Source organism: Anas platyrhynchos, chromosome 13 (assembly GCF_047663525.1).
Source record: "Anas platyrhynchos isolate ZD024472 breed Pekin duck chromosome 13, IASCAAS_PekinDuck_T2T, whole genome shotgun sequence".
In the NCBI taxonomy this organism is placed as follows: Eukaryota; Metazoa; Chordata; class Aves; order Anseriformes; family Anatidae; genus Anas; species Anas platyrhynchos.
The window spans coordinates 22,366,515-22,391,960 of NC_092599.1; the positions used below are offsets into that span (position 1 = coordinate 22,366,515).

At 40.2% G+C, this 25,446-nt stretch overlaps 1 protein-coding gene and 1 long non-coding RNA gene across 2 annotated transcripts; both read right to left on the reverse strand.

Moving 5' to 3' along the window:
* Positions 1-10,189: 10,189 nt before the first annotated feature.
* Positions 10,190-16,209, reverse strand: LOC140003603 (uncharacterized). Its single transcript, XR_011812521.1, has 2 exons — positions 15,862-16,209; positions 10,190-12,026 (listed from the first exon to the last, which is right to left on the reverse strand). It is a non-coding gene; the product is annotated as an uncharacterized lncRNA (long non-coding RNA).
* A 5,763-nt stretch (positions 16,210-21,972) lies between these two features.
* HESX1 (HESX homeobox 1) lies at positions 21,973-24,032 on the reverse strand. Its single transcript, XM_021271808.3, has 4 exons — positions 23,816-24,032; positions 23,494-23,693; positions 23,082-23,183; positions 21,973-22,137 (listed from the first exon to the last, which is right to left on the reverse strand). Exons 1-4 carry the CDS (start codon positions 24,009-24,011, stop codon positions 22,039-22,041), a joined length of 597 nt encoding a protein of 198 aa, XP_021127483.1. The 5' UTR covers positions 24,012-24,032; the 3' UTR covers positions 21,973-22,038.
* Positions 24,033-25,446: the final 1,414 nt, after the last annotated feature.

Consider the following 25,446-nt stretch of genomic DNA (forward strand, 5'->3'; position numbering starts at 1 on the left):
GAAGTATTTTATTGCTTTGTGCGCATTTAAAATAATTTCCACTGAAATCTTTTGTAGAAACAGATAGAGGAGATGTGGGAATCAAATGACAGCAGTTAAAAACTTTTACTTAGACTCTCTAAAATGCTGCAAGCTAATGTAAGGGCAAAAGTGGCTGTGGGGAATGCTTTTCTGTAGGCTCTTTTGTCCTTTTTACAACAGTCTCTTGTTTCAAAATAGTATAGAGTACATATGAATTGGAGAATATCTGTAAGTCACGGTCATCAATATCATGCATTCTACAGCTGGTTTTGGTTGCCACTCTACCTTTTGCTTAAAGCTAAGAACTTTTTTTTTCCTCCTTTCTCAGCAGCTGTTCCCAGACAGAAGGGACAGTGAGAACTCAGCAGTTCCTAGAAATACATGAAAATTCAAGTAAAAAGTTCTACTGTACAGTTATGAAATCCCTACCAAACATTTCTATCACTCAACAAAAAAGTCCTTCTTAGATTGGGAAGAGGTCTGGCTCCATCCATATTTTGTATTTCTAGCACTGAAATCTCTCTCCCTGCAGAGACTGAACTTGACTGCAAAAGGAGTTAGGAAAATTGCTCAGTTTTAGGCTATCATGCTTGTAGACACATCCACCGGTGTCAGACAGCCATGACTATTGCAATATCACATCTCTGTTACATAAACGCAGCCTGCTGCTAGAAAACGAGGATGAACTAACATGAACTGAGCAGACAGTACGCTAAAAAATCAGCAGCATCTCAGAAACTTCTCAGAAGCCTGGAATCACAAAGTATCATTTCACTGTCCATAAAAGCACAAATAAGATCCTGAAACAGAAAACCTGTAACACAAGGATCTTTTGGAACTTAATTTGACAGCTACCAGAAAGCAGAAAAACAGACCTTTTGGGAATAACCACTTACATAAAACTGTCCTACTAACATGGGGGTGGTTCACCTGTAGAAAGAACGTCTGGCATGAAAAGGAGGAAGAAAGATCTTCCAGTAACAAATCTTAAGAGCAAATGTCAAAAGAAAGCATGAAATTGATGCAGACACTCTCAGCAAGAGCATGAACATTCCCACCATTGTCAGGAATCCTGAAAACTGTACTCTGATAGCATCTTCAATATTGTAACATGACATAGTTTCAAAAGATCTGGCTAAACTTAAGTGAAAGATTATCAACTATAGGACAGTGACCCTAGGCCATAAAATTGAAATTTAGTTTTCTTTTTCTTCTGAAATTTATTGGCTTTTTCAAGGCAACTTTTAAATCACTAGGCCTTGAGAGATGTGTCAATATTAATTCAAAAAATGAATTCTGAAAGGAAGATCTGTGTTACTGTTCCCATTTTATAGATGGGGAAACAAGCATAGTTGTAAACATGCCCGCTTTAACATCTTGCACACATGCTCAAGGCTAAACCAATAATTAGATTTGGAGACGCTGCCTCCCCCCTCCCTCCCCCTCCCTCCCCCTTCCCTCCCCCTTCCCTCCACCCCTAGGAAAATACCCCTAGGGTTAATGTTTTTTGTTTTTAATTTGCCTTTTTTCTATAGACACACTATAGACCTTACTTCCTAATGTCATCCAGGCATATTAATGCTGGGTGCTTAAAATAGCAGGGGCCACAGAGGCCAGATCCAGCCTCCAGAACAGTTCCATCCAACTGCCTGCTTATGTCTTGGGAATGCCAAGAAGAGCACAGCATGCCATCCTGGCAGCCAATGGCCTCCTGCTGGGTCTGAGCATTTATTGGCACTTCTAGATTAGCTGCTGCTGTGTCCATATGGGACTTGAAAGTGGAATTAGATGCATGAATTCTGCTATATTTGCTCTGACACTGGCAGCCACCACCTCTCTATCCAGATGTTTTGCAACAAGACCTGAAAATTAGCATCCAGTCCTTAATGCTAAATAATCTAGACTTTAGAGAATCCCTCATATGGTGCAGGCAGACACATTTCTCTCCTGCTCACTTTTTACATCACACACTCATTCTTGAGCTTTCTTCTTAAAAACCTCAAATCTACCTTCCGGTATTTGGAGGTGTTCGGAGGCTTGCAGAGTTCAGAGAGTAAGGAGTGAATGGTCTTGTGACCTTTCTGGGTAATAATGGCTTCTACAGGAAATTGCATTTAATGACCATGGAAGTTTTTCCAGTCCAACATTCCCAAAGGCTCAAGTTAACATCAGATGTAAGAATAGAAAGACTGAAAAGGAACTGACTGAAATAGAACAGTTACTATATAAAAATGCCTTCTGATCACTCTTGAAACAATTATTTATCACTGATTCATGAATGCAAATCTTCATAAAATATTACCATTTCCCAGACCTCACAGTTCCATGTAGAGTATACAGGCCAACTTGCTCTGCTGGAAGAAAGTGTCTGCAGGCTAATGTGAACCTGTTTCTGTTTACTTTTGCGTCTGTTTATTCATATGAATAAAGGACAGAACTAAGTTCTCTGTTTATCATGTTCAGCTTACTGACATGCCACCAAACTCACTCCTCCCTGCTCTAAAAGCAAGCTGAACTGACTCTATGGCCATCTGATCTTTGCTGAGAAAACAGGGAGCAGAGCAGGACTGCATCTTTCAGCAGCAGTCTTGTGTTACACTGGATTAGTTGTTACATGAAACTGCACTTTTAGAGAAAAGTAGATTTGTGATGCAAAGAAAATTAAAAATTGCATGGAAGAGTGATTTTTAAACAAAAAATTCTGTTGAACTTGAAACATTTCAATCCAACTGTATTCCTAAAGTCATGTAGGTTTTATTCTTTATCAACATTTGAATCATTATTAATGCTTCATTTTAAAATGATATTTCACTGCAATATAAGCATTTCATCTCAATCAACTATTAAAAAAGCAAATCAAGGCTCTCCCAGAGGCATCTGAATACACTCTGGAAATGTTATTTAAGTGTTATATATGGAGTGGTAATTCATGTCGAGAAAATGGTTGATATTAATAAAGAAGGGGGAGATTTGAGAGTGTGGCCATGGGGCTTGGAAAGCCCATGGTTGAGATAACATTAGACTCTAAACGATGAGAGCATCAGGAATATAAAAGAGTTTAGAGGGAACAAAGAAGGGTGATTCAGGAGACTCCATGCAGTCTGGGGTTTCTTGTTCTCCAGCCCTTAAGGCATGGAAGTTTCTGGGTGTTTCCTGTTGCTGTTATATTCAAAGTTGTTTGACCAATGAAAAGTTGTTTTGAAAAGAACTGCTGTGGAGAGAAGGGAGCCTGACCTCAAGATAAAAAAAAGGCAATAAGATATAATGAAGTTATGTCATGTCAGCAATAAAGAAGCAGAAAGAAGGAATGAAAAGGAACAGGCTAGCAGAATGGAGACCAGGACGGGAACAGGCACATTGATCGCCTGATGAAGATCGGTTCGGCCAGACTCAGCAAACCGTTCAAAGAAGCTCGTAGAGAAAGTCGCTGGAAATAGGCACACTGGAGCTGGAGAGAAGCTCAAGCTGAGAGAAGTGGACCCGCGCACACAACTGCCCCTCGCTGGTAAGCAGTTGTGCATTATGGGGAATCCTATGTCCTTACTGTTATAAACAAAGTCTCAATTCAATCTGAATGTAGTAATATTTATAAAAGAAATAATTATAAAAGGTATAAAAGGCAATTAAACAGCGCTGGGTGTGCGAGGAGTCTACGCTCCACCAATATGCACACACGAACATCAAACATTCTAAATATACAGAACATTGCTTTTGCATACTAAACCTGAATATGCCTATACATACATACAATCAGGAAAGGTAACAAACAATCCTTTAAGTTCCATGACTTAACAGTCTCCATTTTCCATTCCTTTTGAACAATATGTCTCGCTTCAAGTTGTCAAGCAACTTGGTCTTTGGGCCTTATGTATCCCGTTCTTTTCAGATCAAAGAAAAGCATATTCATCTTTTTTAAGGCCAATAAGGCCTGGGTCAAAAGGCACGTTCAGGTCAACAGGGGGCATAACAGCAAAAGCCTTCGATGGCAGTAGCAGCAGAGGGGCCCATGGCATAGCAGTCGGATCAGTAAACGAGCCCACAGCTCCCTCACTGTCTGACAAACCACACATGTCTGACTGTGATCCCACATGGCACTTTAAGGCTTCAGTGACTGCTAGCCAGGTGCCAAGCAATCCCACTGCAACCTTGTTGTTTTTAGCTGTAGAGTCCCACGCCTTGACCTCAGTTTGGTCCCATGTTTCAGGATCATAAACTGTCTGATTGTTAATAAGGAGAATAAACTGTAAGGTTACCAGGACAGTCTTTGTTCCTAAGGACGTATGATTCCCCATAATGCGCAACTGCTTACCAGCAAGGGGCAGTTGTGTGCACAGGTCCGCTTTTCTCAGATTGAGCTTCTCTCCAGCTCCAGTATGCCTATTTCCAGAAACTTTCTGTACGAGCTTCTCTGAGCAGTTTGCTGAGTTTGGCCGAACTGATCTTCATGAGGCAATCAATGTGCCTGTTCCTGTCCTGGTCTCCATTCTGCTAGCCTGTTCCTCTTCACTTCTTTTTCCTGCTTCTTTATTGATGACATAACTTCATGGTGTTGCCTTTTTTTTATTTATCTTGAGGTCAGGCTCCCCTCTTATACCCTTCTCTCCACAGCAGTTCTTCTCAAAACAACTTTTCATTGGTCAAACAACTTTGAATATAACAGCAACAGTAAACACCCAGAAACTTCCATGCCTTAATGGCTGGAGAACAAGAAACCAGCTGGAGAACAAGAAACCCCAGACTGCATGGAGTCTCCTGAATCACCCTTCTTTGTTCCCTCTAAACTCTTTTACATTCATGATGGCCTCATCGTTAAGAGCCTAATGTTATCTCAACCACGGGGCTTTCCAACCCCCATGGCCACATTCCCAAATCTCCCCCTTCTTTATTAATATCAACCATTTTCTCAACACAAATTACCACTCCGTATATAACATTCTTTTATAAATATTACTAAATTCAGATTGAGTTGAGACTTCATTTATAACAAAAGTAACACAAGGGTTTCTCAGTTTTACTTTTAATTTCAACCTCTTCTTAGTACAGCACAATGCCTTCCATCCAGACATCTTGTCATTTTCTTTCTTCAGGGATATAGGGGGCTGCGCAGGGGGGAGCTGATTTAACAGCCTATCCTGAAATTCATCTATCTATAGCATCCTGTGGCAATGTCTGTGAAATTAATCCTAGCACACTAAGGGACCCCTGACTGAGCATAACCTGCCTTAAACCCTTTCCCATTTAACCCAGAGAGAGCAATTTGTTTGAGCACTTCAGGATGACATCATTCACTATTTGAGGCCAAAAGCTAAGTGTAATTAAAGCTAAAGAAAATGTTTTGAAGATTCTTATAATTAAAACAGAGATACTAGTAACAGATACCATTACAGACAATAGGAGTATGTCCAGAAGAATTCTGAAGTCTGTTGTGTAACCATTATGGAAGATGATTGGAAAGCACTTTGTTAACAGCACCTCATTCTGCTTGCGCTAAGGGAAATATATAAACAAAAGAAAATATGAAGGCTGGAAGCATATGGAAACTGTAGTCTGTTTATATGACAGATACATAACAATATTCCAGAGAAAAAATTAGAACGCTTTATGGAAGGTTTACAAGAGAATCTATACAGTAATTTTACAAAACTGTACTTAAAAAGAGGAAGGGCCCTGTTAGGAATAGCAATTATTGCTGACAGCCCTACTTTTCAAACTACTCAAGGTCCTTGATACTTACAGTCTGGCATGCTGTTGTAAAACAACAACTTGAAGCAGTCCGATATCAAGATTGAGTCAGTTGCTAAATTCTAGAAAGAGTAAGAAAAATATTCAGATAATAAGAGACTGGTCAAACACAATGAACAACATTTGTTAATGCTTGTCCAGAAAGTTAAAGCATGTTGATAGCAAGTTACAACAATTATTTGTTATTATTTGCTTACAGTTTGTTATTTTTTTATAGTTTGTATTTTTATAGTTTGTTATAGTATTTTTATAGTTTGTTATTTGTTATTATTTGCTTATAGTTAGACGGTAATAATAAAAATACCTGACAACACCATTCCAACTAAACTGTAAGTTGTGATGGATCTTACTGTCCAGCACCATATCTTCACAGAAGAAACAGGGAAGATCAGCTCAACTCTCATTTAAGCAAGAATGACTACAAGATTTTCTATGTGACCTACCTGAGTCTCATTAAAATATCTAGCCAGGTAACTGCATTTTAAGAGTGATGTTTGTTATAAATGAAGTCTCAACTCAATCTGAATTTAGTTATATTTATAAAGAATATTGATAAAAGGTATAAAAGCTATAAAAGGTATAAAAGGCAAGTAAACAGCACTGGGTGTGCAGGGAGTCTACGCTCCACCAACACACACACACGTGATTAAGGAGACATAGGGGAGGCAAGGACAATAGACATTGGGGAGGCAAGGACAATCCCCAGATAAGGAAGCGGCAGACAGACAGAGAAACAGATGTAAGGACTATAAATCTCAAAACAGAATATTAGAATTCATAATAAAGATACAACAAACAAGAATCAGCAAAAGCCAGCTCTTGCAATTAAGAAACGTGCCAACTCAGCAGATTCCTGACCAAAGGTGAAAAGTACGCTGTGAGGAAGACTCGGGGTCTTCCTCCCAAAGGCCACTGCCCATGTCCCGAAGACCCCTGCCCGCAATTCTTGGGAGGCTCTATGCAGGCGCAAGGTGCCAAAAAGCTAATTAGCATGAGAAACGAGGGAAGGCGGGGATAGGTGATGAATATGTATAGACGCCTGTAGAATATTAATAGATTGATTGTATAAATTCAAGATTGTTTTCCGCTTTGGTTATGCACAATAGGTGGAGAGATCCCCCGTGCATGCAGCACTGCAATAAAGAATATACCACTTAATGAAATTTCAGCTTCAATTTTTGAATCACATGAACATCAAACATTCTAAATATACAGAACATTGCTTTTGCATACTAAACCTGAATATGCCTATACATACATACAATCAGGAAAGGTAACAAACAATCCTTTAAGTTCCATGACTTAACAGTCTCCATTTTCCATTCCTTTTGAACAATATGTCTTGCTTTAAGTTGTCAAGCAACTCGGTCTTCAGGCCTTATATATCCCGTTCTTCACAGATCAAACCTGGTTGCCTTTTATTTTTATCTTGAGGGCAGGCTCCCCTCTTATACCCTTCTCTCCACAGCAGATCGAACCTGATGTCTGTTCTGCTAGCCTGTTCCTTTTAATTCCTCTTTCCTGCTTCTTTATTGATGACATAACTTCATGGTGTTGCCTTTTTTTTATTTATCTTGAGGTCAGGCTCCCCTCTTATACCCTTCTCTCCACAGCAGTTCTTCTCAAAACAACTTTTCATTGGTCAAACAACTTTGAATATAACAGCAACAGTAAACACCCAGAAACTTCCATGCCTTAATGGCTGGAGAACAAGAAACCAGCTGGAGAACAAGAAACCCCAGACTGCATGGAGTCTCCTGAATCACCCTTCTTTGTTCCCTCTAAACTCTTTTACATTCATGATGGCCTCATCGTTAAGAGCCTAATGTTATCTCAACCACGGGGCTTTCCAACCCCCATGGCCACATTCCCAAATCTCCCCCTTCTTTATTAGTATCAACCATTTTCTCAACACGAATTACCACTCCATATATAACATAAATGTGGGCTTTCACAGTTAACTGGTAATTTAAGACTGTTTCAAACTAGCCAGCTTTTTGGCTGGAAGTTTTTCACTGTCCTTGTAAATCGATCAACTCATTACAGGGTCAAATTGTGCAGAAGGAGGGGGAGGAGGCACTCCAGTCATCGGAGCCGAAGCCCCCCTGCGGCCTCTGGAGAGGCCCCTGGTGGAGCAGGCTGCCCCCTCTGGCCCCCTGGCCTTCCCTGATACATGGGAAACTGACCAAACACCACAGCAAAACTTCTAGACTGTTACTTAGATTATGCTTACATCCTCTTTCCCTGCTCATTCAACTTCAAACAACTGTGTCAAACATTACATAGCAAACCTTCAACACTTCCAGTAACCTTTTTAACACTTAATTTCACCAAAGGTTCAGTCATTGGCCAACTTAATTCTATACCTTTCTCCCTCCAGGATGCTGAAACAACATATCAGTATACCATATTTAATCCCATTTTCCTTTTCTCATCTTTCTTCCACTCCGGATATTCCTACCTGAAGTGGCCAGCCTGGCCACACTTAAAACATCCCATCAAAGCCTGTCCCTGCTAGGATTCAGGCTGCAACACAGGCAGCCTTCCTTGCCTGCTATTCCTTCATTTCTCTTCCTCTCCTTTCCATCCTGGCCCTGACTCCCCTTGAAGATTTTCTTCCTCTTTCTCCAACCCTTTGCCTCACTACCTGCTGCACTGTCAATATCATGAGTTTTGCTCTCTGCTTTTCCTTCTCATCTCCCCTCCTGATGCACACCTTCAGGGCCTCCCGCAGGAGGGCCCCTCAGTGACTGTTCACTACATCCCCCCACCTTCTGAAGCATTTTCTGTGCATCTTGCCAGGCTTTAATTACAAAATGAACTTTCAAGAGCCCTTGGGATACCGGGTCCTCGGGACTCATCCCCAAGTACTTTCTCATTCTGACCCCAAGTCTCTCATATGATTTCTGTGTTGCACACTATTATTATTCCAGCCAGGATTGGCAAGTGGGTATTTCTGCCCTGCCGGTATTACCCCTGATCCTGGAGGATGAGCTCTTTCCCATTTTTGTATAGCAGCTCTCCTCCTGATCATTCCCATTTCTTTCCCTGTAAACAACATACATGTACTTATAGACATAATTCCCTTCCCCAAGAGTATAAATTAGGTAGTAGGAACTGGTCTAATAGTTCAGCTAGCCAGATGGGGTCCTCAGTTAAAGACTTCATCTCCTCTTAAAACTCCTAACCTCTCTGCTGGTAAGGGGGTGGGGGGGGTAGTTCACCTAAGAGGATACACAGTTAAGTGTTAGTAGTGTTAGTGGCTCACAGAAAGCTGACTCCACAATCAGTAAGATTGTAAAGTAGGTATGTTTATTCAGTGCTGGGCGGCATGGGGGTAGTCCCACCAAAGTCATGCGTGCCTAACGCAGCAACTTGCTGTTGTTATATGCAGTAAAGAGCTACATATGCATGAAGTTTCCCAACATGCCTATACATATGCATAACCTGTCCCCGCTTAGTATTAAAATTAGCTCCAATAAGTCATTTCCATAAACTCCTCTGCTCTGCGCTTGCTCAGTGCCTTGTGGTGGTGGGCATTGAGGGTCATGGGGATGAAGTAAGATGTCTTCATCAGGGTTGAACTTTCACCTCATCTCTTAACGCATGCTCTCTGAGGTTTTGGTCACAATCTGGGCCATAAGGTTGGTTTGATCTGGTTCTCGGGTCTGAGGGCTCCTGTGTGAGAAACACTCCGTAGCCAATAACTTAGGCTCAGGCGAGGATCTCAGTGAAGTAGTAATTTATTCGCGATTGCAATGGCGGGCGCCCCACAAGCAGGAGAGAGCGCATCTACTAGTTCCAAAACACAGTTTATATACCTTTTGATGGCAGGACCCTCCCCTGTTTCCCCACTGAGTGGGTAATCCAGGTTCACAATCTATCTGATGCTTCACAAACAATGCATAGTCTTCAGTTGCCGGCCTGTTAAATTTCAAATTTCTTTTGACATTTTTACTGCTTGAAGTGGTAATGTTTCTTCACTTATCTGACTTGACTTGACACCGTGATTTTCACCTAATTGTCCTAAGGAGACTGGTTGTCTGCATTTTACTAGGTCGCCTGCTAAACTTTCTTATCACTGTAAGCATATCTCAGTACCACATTCCCTCCTTCTAAACAATGTAACTCTGCAAAAACAACATTTCTATTCCCACAATTCCCCCCTTTTCTTTTTTTATAAACTGTTGATTTTTGCAAAACCTTTCTCTAAGGTGCAATTTGATAGACTTCTTCTTCTTTGCTTTCTTTGCTTTCCATCTCCTCATTATCTCCTTATCTGAGTAAGGTGGTAGCTCCATGGTCATTTGTTTCAATAGTGCGGTTTCAGTTAACCACTGTACTAGTCCTCTTACACAGGGGATAATGCAGCAACCAATGGCTGTCAAAACTCCTACAACTACGACCAATGTTGCAAATATGCCTATTTTATTTTATTTTATTTATTTTTTTTTTTTTCTGCCAATTCACTGGCAAGGGTGGTAAGCCCTTGCAATGCTCTTGTTACCGAGCCATCTGGGACACTATTGTTGGGTATAAGAGTGCAACAATGGTTGCTCAGTATTACACACACAAACACACCTACTTCCTCTGCGAGCATCATATCTAATGCTGTCCTGTTTTCCCAAGCCATTTTGCTGATGGCATCTAGTTGTTCAGCGATTCCTCTCATCGCATCCTTGGTATAATTGATGAATCTCTGCTGATTATAATAGAAATAATTAATCCAATCCACATTTTTATTGATTGTTACCCACCAGAACAGTGACTCAAACCCTGCAGCAATTTGATTTCTGGCTTTATGTTCATCTGGAACTCCTCTAGGTACCCCAATAGAATCTATATATACTCTATCATCAAATGATATTCCTAAGCCTCTTTTACTTCTGGGTATTTGTGATGTTTCTTTTTCAAATGCCAGGGTGAAGGGTATAGCTAATTGAACAAGTGCGCAAGTGCCTTCCCAATTAGATGGTAGGGTGGACTGTAAGATCTTCCCTCCACCGTACCACCAGAGATCTGCCCTGGGGATCTCTAGTCTTGAGCAGTTTCCCATCAAGTCCTTGGTAGCACAAGGCAAATTCTCCCAGATGCCAGGTAGCACTCACACCCTGCCGTGAGAGGCAAGCTGTATGGTTACCTATAGCTGTAGAGAATGCAGGGGGAACCGCGATATTGTTATCATGCAAGGAACAGCAAAGAGAGACTTACAGGCCTCATTTCCCCAGGCAGTCTTTTCTTGGTACAATGCAATCATACATCGCATCCCTTGGGAGTCTTTGGTCCACCCCCATGGGAAGGGCACTATCTGGGCAATCGGTCATCCCGAGGCACAAGCATAGCAATAGCTACGGTTGAGACTCTGGACGGTATATTTGACCCATTCTATCCAGGCATTCACATCCCCATACCTTGTTTGAACTGACACATTTCAGAGGGCTTCCTGTTTTCTCTCCTGTTTTCTCCTTGAGTTTCTCCCTTTCTCTGATGGCAATAGAGGATTGTTTCCATACAGCTATTCTCAATCTGGCTGTTGGGTCTCTCCCAGTTATTTGTTCTCTCTGCTCAATTGTCGTTGGGCATTTAAATCTCCACAAGCTAACACCTCACAAACATCAAACGTGACAGAATGTGGTACATAACCCTCTGTCACAGTCACCCATATTTTGATGGGGTATCCCGTTTTTGCTATTATCTGGTCATGCCTTTTGCAAGTTGCCAATTGACCAAGGCCTTCTCTGAAGCCTAGAATCACTAAAAACAAAATTAGTAATCAATTTTTCCCTGTCATTATTTTTAAACCTTAGGTTTCCAAATAATTATCGATACAAAAAAAAATAAGATGTACACTACTACTATAACAACCCCCCCTTGGGAGCACTGCAATTCGCTATAGGTCTGTTCTTTCTCTCAATCACAAGTCACAGTCGTTAGTTACTTGTGAAAATAAAAGGTTAGTTTACAATTGTAAGCTCTTATCCTGCTCAGAGTCCACTATGAGATTTTTCTCTTCAATTTCAACTTCCAACAAGTCTTTCGTAGGAACAGCTTCCCAGGTACTAGCGTCGACGGATGCCTTCACTCGAGTATAGTGAGTCCAACCTTTTCCGCAGTTCTTACGGCTGTTTCAGTGGTTAGTAATTGTCCTTCCCATTCAGGCCGGAGTTGACTCTTTCCAGGTCCGAATCAGGACCCGGTTTCCTGGGTGATGGTGGTGAATGGGGAATTCCAAAGGTGGGGTTTGAGCCAACAACCCACAGGTCCTGAGAAATGACAAAGAAGAGGACAAACCCAGAATACAGTTCTTAAGAAAACTCTCTTGTTTTGAATTGTGGTATCTCATCCCTTCTGCCCAGATAGGGCAATCTGAACAGCATCTCATATGGTGAAATTCCTATATCCTTTCTTGGTGCTGTTTAAACCTGTAGGAGTAAGCATTTTACCCAAGGAAGTTGGGTTTCTAACACTAGTTTAGTTAATTGCTTCTTTAATGTCTGATTCATTCGCTCCACCTTCCCAGAAGAGGAGGGGTGCCAGGGGCTGTGAAAATCCCACTCAATCTCTAAGGCCTGCTTTAACCCTTGCAGTAAAGCTTTACACCCATCCAGTCACGTGGTCAATTAGGACAAACAAGTAACTCAGTAAAGTTTACCTGTATACTTTGGAAAGGTCAAACCCCTGGCTCCCGTCCCCCTCTAGATGGGTTACAGAAGACCTTTTTATTTACCTTTTGACATATGGTACATCCTCTACATATGTGCTTCCCTAAAGTGTATATTCCTACACAGACATACTTTCTTAGCACAACATCACACATTGCTTGCACCTCCCAATGACTCTTTTGATGTAAAACAGTTAATATTTGCCTCATTATCACTTTATTCAGCATTTCTCTCCCATTAGGGAGTATCCATTTTCCTTCAGACTTCATGGCTCCTGATTTCTTAAAAAAAATCTTTCTTTTAAAACTTTTTAGTTCTTTCTTAATTTTCAACAATTCTTTGAATCCTCTCTGCATTTATTCTTTGTTTTCCTTCAGACATTAGATGCCTTAAATACCTGACTTCTCTTTCTCCGTATTGTAATTTATTTATTTTTTTTTAATACTCCCAAGCCCTGGTTTCCCAGAAAGTTGAATAGCTTGTTAGTAGCTTTCTTCACAACTCTTTTCTCCTGTCCTGACAATAGAAAACAATCCATATATTCGTTAACATTAATACCCCCTTGGGAGGTTGTAATTGCTCCAAAATCTTTTTTTTAGAACTTAACCAAATAGATAGGTGGCCCAGTAAACCCTCGGGGTAAAATTGTCCACCTATATTGTTGCTTCCGCCCCCATTTCAGGGTCTTTCCAGTCAGAGGTGAATATACATGTATGTTTGCTCTCAGGGCCTGAGAGCACTCCATTAATAACACTGTTATTCCAGTCTAACAATTTACTATTTGAATGCCCAATTTAATCATTAAATCCCTTCTCAACAAGTTAGTCCCTGCCTTGGGTACATACAATAATTACCCAGTGATCATTTTATCCCCTGGTCTCAGGTTGGTATCCCCCAAAAGTGGCACTGTTATTCCAGCCCCTTCTACCCCCATCACTTTTTAGGGTTTCATTAGTTAATTTAATCCCTGATGCTTTACAAGTCAGTAATGACCTAGCTGTTCCCCAGTGTATTGGGTTTGATGGCAAGGTTCGGGGGCTGTGAGTGGGGGGCGTGGGAAACTGCAGTGGCAGCCCCCGTGAGAAAAACCCAGAAGCCTCCCCGTGGCAGGTAAGGGACAATTTCATCTGGCCCCAAAGGGGCCCACTGCCGCCCAGAGCCAAGCCATAAGCAATACAGTCCGTGCCTCTGTGAGAGCACAGCCACGAAAACAAACAAACAAAGAAACAAACAAAAGCCTGCTGCTCAACAGCAGTTGGGAGAGCGAGAAACCCCCCCACAGACACCAAAGTCAGTGCAGAAGGAGGGGGAGGAGGCGCTCCAGGCGCTGGAGCCGAAGCCCCCCTGCGGCCGCTGGAGAGGCCCCTGGTGGAGCAGGCTGTTCCCCCCTCCCCGATGCTTGGGAAACTGAACAAACACCACAGCAAATATGCAAATATACCAAAACTTCTAGACTGTTACTTAGATAATGCCTACATCACCTTTCCCTGCTCATTCAACTTCAAACAGCTCTGTTAAATACTACATGCCACACCTTTAACACCTTCAGCAACCCTTTTAACACTTCCTTTATCTTTCTCCAGCCTGTACTTTTCTAATACCAGCACCAAAGGCTCAGTCAGGGTCCAACTTAATTCCATACCTTTTCCCTCCAAGATACTGAAACAACATATCAATATAGTATATTTCATGCCATTTTCCTTCTTTCCTCCTTCTTCCACTCCCGATATTCCTATTCGAAGTGGCCAGCCTGGCCACACTTAAAACATCTTATCAAAGCCTGTCTCTGCTAGGACTCAGGCCACAACACAGGCAGCCTTCTTTGCCTGCCATTCCTTCATCTCTCTTCCTCTCCTTTCCATCCTGGCCCTGACTCCCCTTGAAGATTTTCTTCCTCTTTCTCCAACCCTCTGCCTTACTACCTGCTGCACTGTCAATACCATTAGTTTCGCTCTTTTTTTTTTTTTTTTTTTTTTTTTTTTTCCCTTCTTATCTCCCCTCTGGACACACACCTCCAGGGCCTCCCGCAGGAGGGTCCCCCAGTCAGTTCACTACATCCCCCCACCTTCTGAAGCATTTTCTGCGTATTTTGCCAGGCTTTAATCACACAATGAACTTTCAAGAGCCCTTGGGATACTGGGTCCTCAGGTCTCATCCCCAAGTACTTTCTCATTCTGACCCCAAGTCTCTCATATGATTTCTGTGTTGCACACTATTATTATTCCAGCCAGGATTGGCAAGTGGGTATTTCTGCCCTGCCGGTATTACCCCTGGTCCTGGAGGATGAGCTCTTTCCCATTCTCGTATAGCAGCTCTCCTCCTGATCATTCCCATTTCTTTCCCTGTAAACAACATACTTATAGACATAATTCCCTCCCCCAAGAGTATAAATCAGGTCGTAGGAACTGGTCTAATTGTTCAACTAGGCTGTTGGGGTCCTCAAATAAAGACTTCCTCTCCTTCTTAAAAGTCCTAACCTCTCTGCTGGTAAGGAGGGGGGGGTAGTTCACCTAAGAGGATACACAGTTATTGTTAGTACTGTTAGTATCAGGGAAGGCAAAATTCTCAATATCTCTTCTACCTTGTTCTAATTCTTGCCAGAACCTAGAGTACGATCCTTCTTTAGGGACAGTGTTAATTACAGCCCCTGTCTCCCTTCCTGGAGTGACTGCTGCTGTCACCAGTTCAATATTAAGATTATAGGGAGCATAACTTGGCTCCTTCTCTAAAAAAAGGAATCTTCTTGTTTACACATAAATTTAAAGCCTGAATTTTCATCAGACCCGTATTTTGGCCAAAATACTGCTGTTTCCTTAATTGGTTCTTTTGTCCAGACTGATACACAATATTTAACCTTTTTTAAAATTATTTTTCTTTTACAATCCCTCTAATTTTGGGATTATGTTTCCAATTTCTTATCATTCTTCAGGAAGAACTATTAGTAGGCACTCCCCCAGGGATATCTCCCTGTCCCCTGGAACTCATATTTTCCCATTTTTCCTAACCCTCGCCAGTATGTGCTACAGAAATTTCCCTTCTGCAGTGTACCACACACCAACATACTGAAAAATGGGGGTGTACCGCCAAGCACTTCCCCGTGCAAGCGTTACCGCACACCTATGAGTTTACCAGATTCCCTGGAACTCGTACTTCCCATCTTTCCTAACCCTCGCCAGTATGTGCTACAGAAATTTCCCTTCTGCAGTTTACCACACACTAACGTACTGAAAGATGGGGGTGTACCGCCAAGCACTTCCCCGTGCCAGCGTTACCACACACCTGAGTTTACCAGATTCCCTGGTGTACTTCCAAGCACTTCCCCGTGCAAGGATTACCGTACACCAGATTCCCCTGGTGTAGTGCCAGCACTTCCCCGTGCAAGGGCTTACCATACACCAGATACCAGACCCCCAAGGCAATACTTAATATTTCTTACCTTGGTCTGTGCACAGAGTTACCGGATCGATTCTTAAAAACCCGGAGTGCCTACCTTCTTCCTTTCCCCACTACTTCACGGATCCTGCCTCTTTAACCAGTCTCGGGCCCTCTGTCAGCTTTCCGCAGAACCGCCACCGTCGATGCACAGGACCGCTGAAATCAGCGGGGCATGCCTTCCTGCTGCTGCGGCGGTGGGGCTCCCCAGTAGGTGACTGGATCCCGGACGAGCCCCCAAATTGTGAGAAACACTCCGTAGCCAATAACTTAGGCTCAGGCGAGGATCTCAGTGAAGTAGTAATTTATTCGCGATTGCAATGGCGGGCGCCCCACAAGCAGGAGAGAGCGCATCTACTAGTTCCAAAACACAGTTTATATACCTTTTGATGGCAGGACCCTCCCCTGTTTCCCCACTGAGTGGGTAATCCAGGTTCACAATCTATCTGATGCTTCACAAACAATGCATAGTCTTCAGTTGCCGGCCTGTTAAATTTCAAATTTCTTTTGACATTTTTACTGCTTGAAGTGGTAATGTTTCTTCACTTATCTGACTTGACTTGACACCGTGATTTTCACCTAATTGTCCTAAGGAGACTGGTTGTCTGCATTTTACTAGGTCGCCTGCTAAACTTTCTTATCACTGTAAGCATATCTCAGTACCACATTCCCTCCTTCTAAACAATGTAACTCTGCAAAAACAACATTTCTATTCCCACACCTGTTATCTTGAGGCCTGTATGTTTAACATTCTTTATCTTGTCCCTTTGTAAGCAGTCCTCCTTATCTCTGACCCCTTGTTTAAAGTCTGAACCGTGAGGGGCTCCTGTTATCTGGAGGCCTAAGCGCAGCACAGGTGCAGTACATAGCACCTATTCATTCTTAAGCAATCGTTCTCTAATTTCTAATCCCAATGATTCAGCAGGGTACCACACACTAATGTTCCAATTCTGGAAAATGGGGGTGTACTGCTGTACTGGGTCTGGCTGGGATGTTAACTTTCCTTGCAGCAGCCCATACAGTCCTGTGCTCTGCACTTGTAGCTAGAACAGCACTGGTATCACACCAGTGTTGTGTCTGCTGCTGAGCAGTGCTGGCATAGCATCAGGACTCTCTCTAACCCTCCTAGGGGGAGGGCAAAAAAGTGCGAAGAGAAACATCACCAGGGCAGCTGACCTAAACCAACTAAAGGGATATTCCATATCATATGATGTCACACTCAGCAATAAAAGGTGGAAACAGGAAGAAGAGGGGAGGGGTGGGCTCTCATTGTGAAAACGTTGGTCCTCCTCTTGTACACCAGCTACATGCGTTGAGGCCCTGCTTCAAGGACATGGTCAAGCATCGCTCATTTGAGGGAAGTAGAGAGTAATTTCTTTCCTCTGCGCTTCCACATAGCCTTTATTTGTTTTGTTTGTTTTCCTCCCTTTTTTCCCTTTCCCCCTCTTCTTTTTTTTTTCCCTTTAGTTAAATTGTTTAGTTAATAATAATCTTTCCTTAATTATTATTATTATTTCCCCTTTAATTAAATTATTATTATCTCAACCCATGAATTGTTCTTTACTTTACTTCTTCCCCTCCTCATCTAAGGAGGGGGAGTGAGAGAGTGGTTGTGGTGTTTAGCTGCCTAGCGCGGTAAAACCATCACAACTGCCAAGCACTTCACCGTGCAAGGGGTACCGCACACCTGAGTTTACCAGATTCACTGGTGTACTGCCAAGCAGCACTTCCCTGTGCAAGGGCTTACTGTACACCAAATTTCCCGAGACTCTTCCTTTTTCTCCCTTATCTCACACTTCATCGGTCGCTGGCTACGCCCCTCACGGAGCTACAGAACTGCAGATCAGGACTGCACACTCCCTTCGTGCAGAAGTATGTCTCAATCACACATCACACAGAGTCTCACCCGACCCCCATGGCAATGCTTAGTATTTCTTACCTTGGTCTGTGCACAGAGTTACCAGATCAGTTCTTAAACCCGGAGTGCCTACCTTCTTCCTTTAGCCACTACTTCACGGATCCTGCCTCTTTAATCAGTCTTGGACCCTCTGTCAGCTCTCCACAGATCCACCACCATCGATGCCCAGGACCACTGAAATCAGCAGGGCATGCCTTGCTGCTGCTGCAGCGGTGGGGCTCCCTGGTAGGTGACCGGATCCCGGACAAGCCTCCAAATTGTGAGAAACACTCCACAGCCAATAACTTAGGCTCAGGCGAGGATCTCAGTGAAGTAGTAATTTATTCTCGATTGCAATCGCAGGCGCACCACAAGCAGGAGAGTGTGCCTACTAGTTCCAAAACACAGTTTATATACCTTTTGATGACAGGACCCTCTCCTGTTTCCCCAGTGAGTGGGTAATCCAGGTTCACAATCTATCTGATGCTTCACAGACAATGCATGGCCTTCAGTTGCCGGCCTGTTAAATTTCAAATTTCTTTTGACTATTTTTACTGTTTGAAGTGGTAATGTTTCTTCACTTACCTCACTTGACACCGTGATTTTCACCTAATTGTTCTAAGGAGTCTGGTTGTCTGCATTGTACAAGGTCGCCTGCTAAATTTTCTTATCACTGCAAGCATATCTCAGTACCAGATTCCTTACTTTAAAACAATGTAACTCTGCAAAAACAACATTTTTATTCCCACAGAATGAGCACTGGAGCCCACGCAAGGCAACATAGATGGGAGAAGAGGAGGCTGTGGCTTCACAAATATGAAGGTCAGAATAGGAACCAAGATGAATGATACTTTTCTGATCACAGTTCTGAAAGGTAGGTAAACAGAAACACTGCAAGACAAAGTATGCAGAACTGGGATGGGATGAGATTTCAGTATGCACAGTGATTTCTTCTGACAGTCCCACCTGTTATTCTTAGTTGCCTAGGCACAGCCAGTCCAAGTAGCAGTATTACATGCACTACTAAGACAGCCCAGAAAGCTTCATATTATCAGGAGTTACAAGCTTAGAAAATCCTATGAAGTACAGACTAATATTTTAAGATGGAAAAGAAATTCAAATGTATTTGAGAAAGTCATTGCCACAATTTAAACCCAAACTGGTCAAAATAGGCATAAATGTGAAGTTAAAGGTTCTCTTTTAACTATTTACTTTGGGATGAATGATCTAAGCCAAGATGAATTACATAATGCAATCATGTTATTCAACTTTGTGCCCCTCACAGGACTATGCACAGCTCTCAGTACCTTCCTTACACAAGCCATCCTTCTAGTAACATTTGCTAATTGAAAGCTTGAAAGCTGGACACCAGAGCTGGTGCTATTATTTTTCTCCTTCTCTTAAATTGTTTGTCCGACTTCTGACACCTGAGACAAGTTCCATTATAAAAGACATTAGGTGTATTTAGGTATTTGCTAGATAATAGAGTGAGGTTTTTAGCCACCAATCTGGACAGATTATTCTAATCTGTTGTTGTTGGAAACCTTGTTTCCAGCAGTAAAATTAACAATAGGTTTCAAATTACCAGCACTAAAGTTAAGCTATGGGTAATACGTTTTGAGGTGTGAAGAAAAACAAAATAGGAACTCATGCATTCATGATATTGTCTTTACTTCAAATAAGATCTGTATCTGAATGGAGTTTCCCTTTCTCTAAAACTATTCCTAATGGATTTGGCTCCATTTAAATTGCTTTATTTGTGATTGTATCCTGCATTCAAAAATATTTAAGAGAACAACAGAAATTCACTTAATAATATTTATTGTAATTGTCACTTCCTAAATCTAACAAAGCATCGATAATTAATATTTCAATGTCGGGTAAAAGCTTGGTGCTTCCACACTAAAATAAGCTTTCCAGAAGCAAAGTCAAGCAATTCAAGATTTTAGGACTTCTACAAAAATGAAGGCAATAAACCCATGAAGTTACAGACACAAAATGGCAAATACCTGTAATCTAGCTCTAAAATAATGCAGCTTTTAAATAATATTTTTAAGGAAATATAGAATTGGATTTTATTGAAAGTCTTACATCTCAACCTATCATCTAAAATATTGACTAAGGACTGATGTTGGATCATCCTTTCCTTTAGCTTTTTCTATGAAACTACATAAGATTAAGTTTTTAACATCAGTCCTTTTCTTAAACTTACCTCTTATTCTGTAGGACAGCATTTTCTACAGGGAACAACAATTTGCTTTTCATTCATGACATGAGATGTATGATGTATCTGGTAAAATCCTAAACTAACTGTACTTTGCAATAACTTGCAAACATTCAGCAAAGCTACATTAAGGCATCCATTATTACAACTGAAATGTAAAATACAGATTTCTAAGAAAGTAAGCTGAAAGAAAAGCAGAGCACACATCAGAAAGAATCAAGAATGGTCTGGAAGTAGTAAAGACAGGTCTAAAATTTTAACCCTACCTCTAGAGATTATAGTGCATTGAAAGTAACATGCCAGAAGAAAAAAAAAAAAAAAGTATTTCTGTTGTCATTTTATTCTTATTAAACATTAAAGTACTACTAGCCTAACTGCATTCAGACAACTACGACAGTAGAAGGATTTATACAATTTCTTCTGCACCTCCTCCCTCCCTTTTCTTCCCCCCACCCATTTACATTTAACATGTATTAACAATGACAAACTGACTTTCATTTACTCATAAGTGACTCCAAAGAAACCAAGTGTCAGAGGCCTGGTGGTGATTGCATGTAGATTGAAGACAGGCTCAAGTTCTTCCTCCAGCGAATATCAAAGTACTTCCTAGAAAAAAAATGTTTCCTCATGAAATGTGGAAATCAACAGCAGAATGTATTATAGCTCAGTGGCTAGGCATTCCTTCAAGGCAGAAGAGTCAAACATCTAAACTTAGAATGAGATACAAAGAGGATTTCAAAGTCATAAGCATTCTTCACATAATTTCTGCTCCCTACTTTTCAGAGTTTTGCTCTTTTTGTTTTTCAATCTTGCATATTAAAAACCTTTTCTTTGCAGCAGATAAAATGATTCAGCTCATTTTTTTCACTATTGCAAATATAGTTTTGGTTCAAAATAAAACTTATTTTTCATGTCAGCCAAGTGGGAAAACCCAATTAATGAAATCTTATGCCTAAATTCTTTAAGATTCACCATTTGTTGTGGGTTGAAATTTTAATTAAAGGCGGTGCTTCTACTGACCATCTGCCATCATTTTGCGTTAACAAAATGAGTTTATGCACATACAGCCGGACCCATGTACATGTGCCTCTAGTAAGTAATGTGGACCAGTTTCACTGAAGGACACCAGCACTTCAAGCATGTGGTGCTCTAAGCTCTGCTGTACATGCAACAGCACAGACCTGTACTTACCTCTGGCCATGATGTAGAAAAACAGAGTTTATTTAAATAGTTTAAGGCCATCCTTATGCATACTGACTTCTGGCTGAAAATCAAGTATGAGGATAATTAATTTTCATAGAGTGTCTGATAAAAAAATATTCAACAACCTAAAATTAATGGCAATGATCTGGATAGCTGATATGGTCCCAACTGATTTGATCCTATGAAATGCTGCATTCTGTCACTACAAGATAATGATGGCAACTCTGGAACTGCAACACTCACACTGAAAACGAAGGAGATAGCTGAGTTGAAGCATTAAACAAGCAAATATAAATGAATTGAAATATATAAAAGAATATTAAAATTTTAAGCTTTTTTTCAGTGAAACAATGGTTCAAACTGAAAACAGTCGGCTGAATGCTAGTCCTTCCATCTTCATGGAGAACTTTTTTTATTTTAGAAAATATGTTCTTTTTATAGCTATTTAAATTCTATTGCAATGTACAATTTCATATATCAAGCACTTTTTTTTGCATATTGAGTATTTTACACTTCAAAATTATGTAGCTTTAGGTCTCTATCAGTTAAGCCTGCAGTAATTCACACAAGCTGAAAATCTTGTGCAACCCAGAGTTTGTGTTTTTTAACTGTAAAAAAATATATACACTTTTCTGAAAGTATTTATTAAAATATATAGAAAAGTTGACTTTCTCCACAAAAAGTAAGTTATAATAATACTTCGAGTATTTACAGTTTATTTGACTGAAAATCATTGTAACATTTCAAATCTAGTGATAAAATCATATAATTAGTACATCATTACTTAGTACAAATTATGACAATAACTAGTAATTCTTCATGTTCTATTGTAGTAGTATAGTGGCAAACCATCCTTTCTACTCTAGCAGGCTGGAGGTGAAAGTATTTTTCACCATTAGAAACTGTGATTCTCGGTGTGATCTCTTCAGCTTTGCACGACGGTTCTGAAACCAGATCTAAAATTGAAACAAAAGTCATGGTTTTCAGAAATACAGCACTGTAATCACAGCAAGCTTTGAAATTTAAAAATATTCACACAACTCTACAGTATTTTGTGAAATGCCAGTAGTTTGGAAGCTTAATAAAAAGTTAAAATCTGAAGACAGTGACCAGCACTAATTAAGACTAAGAAAATAATGCCCTCAGTTTTGCTGGAAAATGAGAACCAGCTTCACTAATACAAAAATTAGTATCAACTTCAGTGACACTGAATGGAAGTTCCTGAGCAGCTGCAATTCACATACAAGTCTGAAGGTGTAACTTCTTCAACTGCTTAATTAATAGCAGCACCAAACTCCCCATCAAGCCCAATAAGAACTCAAATCAAAACCGTAATAAATATCAAGGCGAGGCCTGAATTCTAATTTTTATGGTATGCTTATCACATTTGATTAGCTGGAAATGAATAATTAAAATCCTGAGTAGATTTTGCTTTTGGCCAGATACATGGCATAGGCTCAAATGCTGGTTTAACACAGTTGTACTCTCCTGACACTCAAAATGCTAATCTACTAATGCATTCCAAGAAATTACTTCAATAGTTGTTTCAAATTTGTTTTTTAAGTATCTTGACATGCATAATTTTAAAACCAGGGAGCAAGTGATCAAGTTCCACAAACAACTAGAGATTAACAAAGCAGAAATCACAGAAATATTAGTGATAAACGTCTCATTGATGCTATGGAAAAAGGGTTGGGGTTGCAGAACGAATTCAATGGCTGTCATTTCTCAAATCACTCAATGCATACTGTTATGTATAAATGCACACTGTTTTAAATTGATATTAAAATTATTGTTACTACCATCATCTGTCTATTTATATCACCAGACAGTACACACATATCACCAGACAGTACACATGGATGGAAATATGGAAATTTTCAAGAAACAATTTAATTACCTGGATCCTGTCTTCATCTAAGTCTAATTTGTGAGCTAGTTCTTCTCTAATATCAATGCCGGGGTAGGAGTTCATTTTAAAAACATTTTCCAAGACTTCAATCTGAGGAGATTAAAATAAACTTTTTGAGTAATCATCGCTATTGTTATAGGAGTTAAAATAAATAAATAAATAGAAACAGCTTAATTTGTTTAATAGAAGACTTCCAAGCAGTGCTTGGACAGTTCTGCTTTCATGAACAAATATCAACGAGATGAAGCTAGTAACATTATTGTGAATTTACACTAGTTCTTAATTACACTTCTGTATGGAGAGATATACAATATCAAATTAGTCAGCTGTTTTAGGCTTCTACCAACAATTTACTAAACTGCATTGTTAGTCCTTTATTAAACAGTAAGAAAATCCCTACCTGGTTTCTATTGAAAGCAGTTCTTGGTCTTCTACCCCTGTACCAGCTCAATTCTCGTTTGAAAGATAGCCTTTCAGTGACTGAAAAATATTTTTCACATTTCAAAACTTTTTCCTCTTGCATTGGATCACTGTTAGCATGAAATAATGAATTTTCATAGGAAACAACAGGGATTTGCAGATGGGAATTACTGTCATCACCTAAAACTAGAAAAAGCAAGCAAACGAACTTCTATTTACTGGTTTTCAGTAGAAACATGACAATATATACATTTTAAAAAGATTAAAAGCTTGAGAAGTTAGAAAACAGACTGCTGGCTTACCCAAGTTGGTGCATGCATCCATCCATGGTCTGTGAGGTTTCACTGCAGGAATGCCATCTTTTTTCTGCTCCAATCCCAAAATACTTTCAATGGAAAAGGAACACTGTGTGGTTTTATTTTCTGAAAGATTCTGAGACGCTGATGTATTAGCAGCACACAGCGATGTACTTGCCATGATTTCACCTTCAGCTAGCATAGCACGTATACTGTACTTGCATTTCTCCCAAAGTCCTCCTTATAGCTATGTTGACAAGGGGGTTGGATTTGCAACGTCATTAATTAAAATCTTTTATTAGAAAGTTTTAGCATGTCAATGAAAACTCTCCCACCAAGAGGCACGAGGAGTTAATTGTTTATTTGTTTGCAAGTAATTAGCAACTAATGGTGACACTAGGGGGGCCACCAAGAGGGACAAAAAGCGTTATCTCTCCTAACCAGAACATCAACTTAACTTCCTCAAAAGAAGCTATGCACAAATATAGTACTTCTCCTTTATTTGAAATCATTAATGTATAAAATCATTTTTTTTAAAACTTTATACTCTAATGGACTCCACTTACCTAAACATAGCAGCTCGATAGGAAACCAGTGAAGTAATAAGTAATCTCATTTAAGTGAATTTCCTTCCAAGGAAATTTAAAAATAATCTCTTAATGCTATTAGGATAATCCCAATGAAAATGCCTCTGTTTTTTCATATGCATATGTAATGGTTAACATGGTCAATAAAACAACAATAGCTTTTGGCATAAAGCACTGTGCAGTGGGTTGGCAATGTTGTCAAATCTCAGTGTAATTGCCTTCCAAGTGCCTGGATTAGTTAGAAGGAACAGTTGCACCAACTATTTTAAATAATTCATGCATTCATTTTTCTTACTAAAATAATTTTGTTGCAGCTTTTTTAAAAAATACCATATGTGAAATTTCCTGATCACTCTTTAAAACATGTGAACAAAGCTTGAAGTAATACAAACCGCACACTCAAATTTACTGGTCTCAAAATACCCTTCTAGTGCTAGGTATTCCTCCTTTCCTGTAAGCGGGTTTATAACCAATAGAAATTTATTTTACAGAGTATGCATTTAAAAAGGCCCAAACTCATGAGTAATAGAGAGAAAGGAAGTAAAGCTTTTGTTTTGAAGTTCAAAGTTTAAAAAGAGTATTATGATTTCACTTATTATAAAGTATCAGATATAACATCTTTATATTTAAACTCATCTGTAAGCCCCAAAGCAATTGCATATGGTCACAACCACCTTTTCATTCAGGGTAACCTCTTTACAAATTCTTCCTTTTCTTATTTTAGATAAAGCTATTTGATAAATGCAAGCATTATTTTAATTTCAGAACACAAATTTACCAATCTTAAATAAAACTTTGGAAAACATGACGTAGGACTGTACACTTTCAGAGGAAAAATCTGTCCCTTTTTTCCTTGTTTCATCATTTTGTCATAAGAGTTTATTCTGTGTGATCAGTCACATTCTTATGACTAACAATTAACATTATGCAAATAAACAGCATCTCCACTTTGATTGTCTGTTCATTTGTAAACCATCCAAGCTCAACCTTTAGGAATGACAGAAGCTGGAAAACAGCCAGGGAAATAGCACCCTATGGAAATGACAGCGC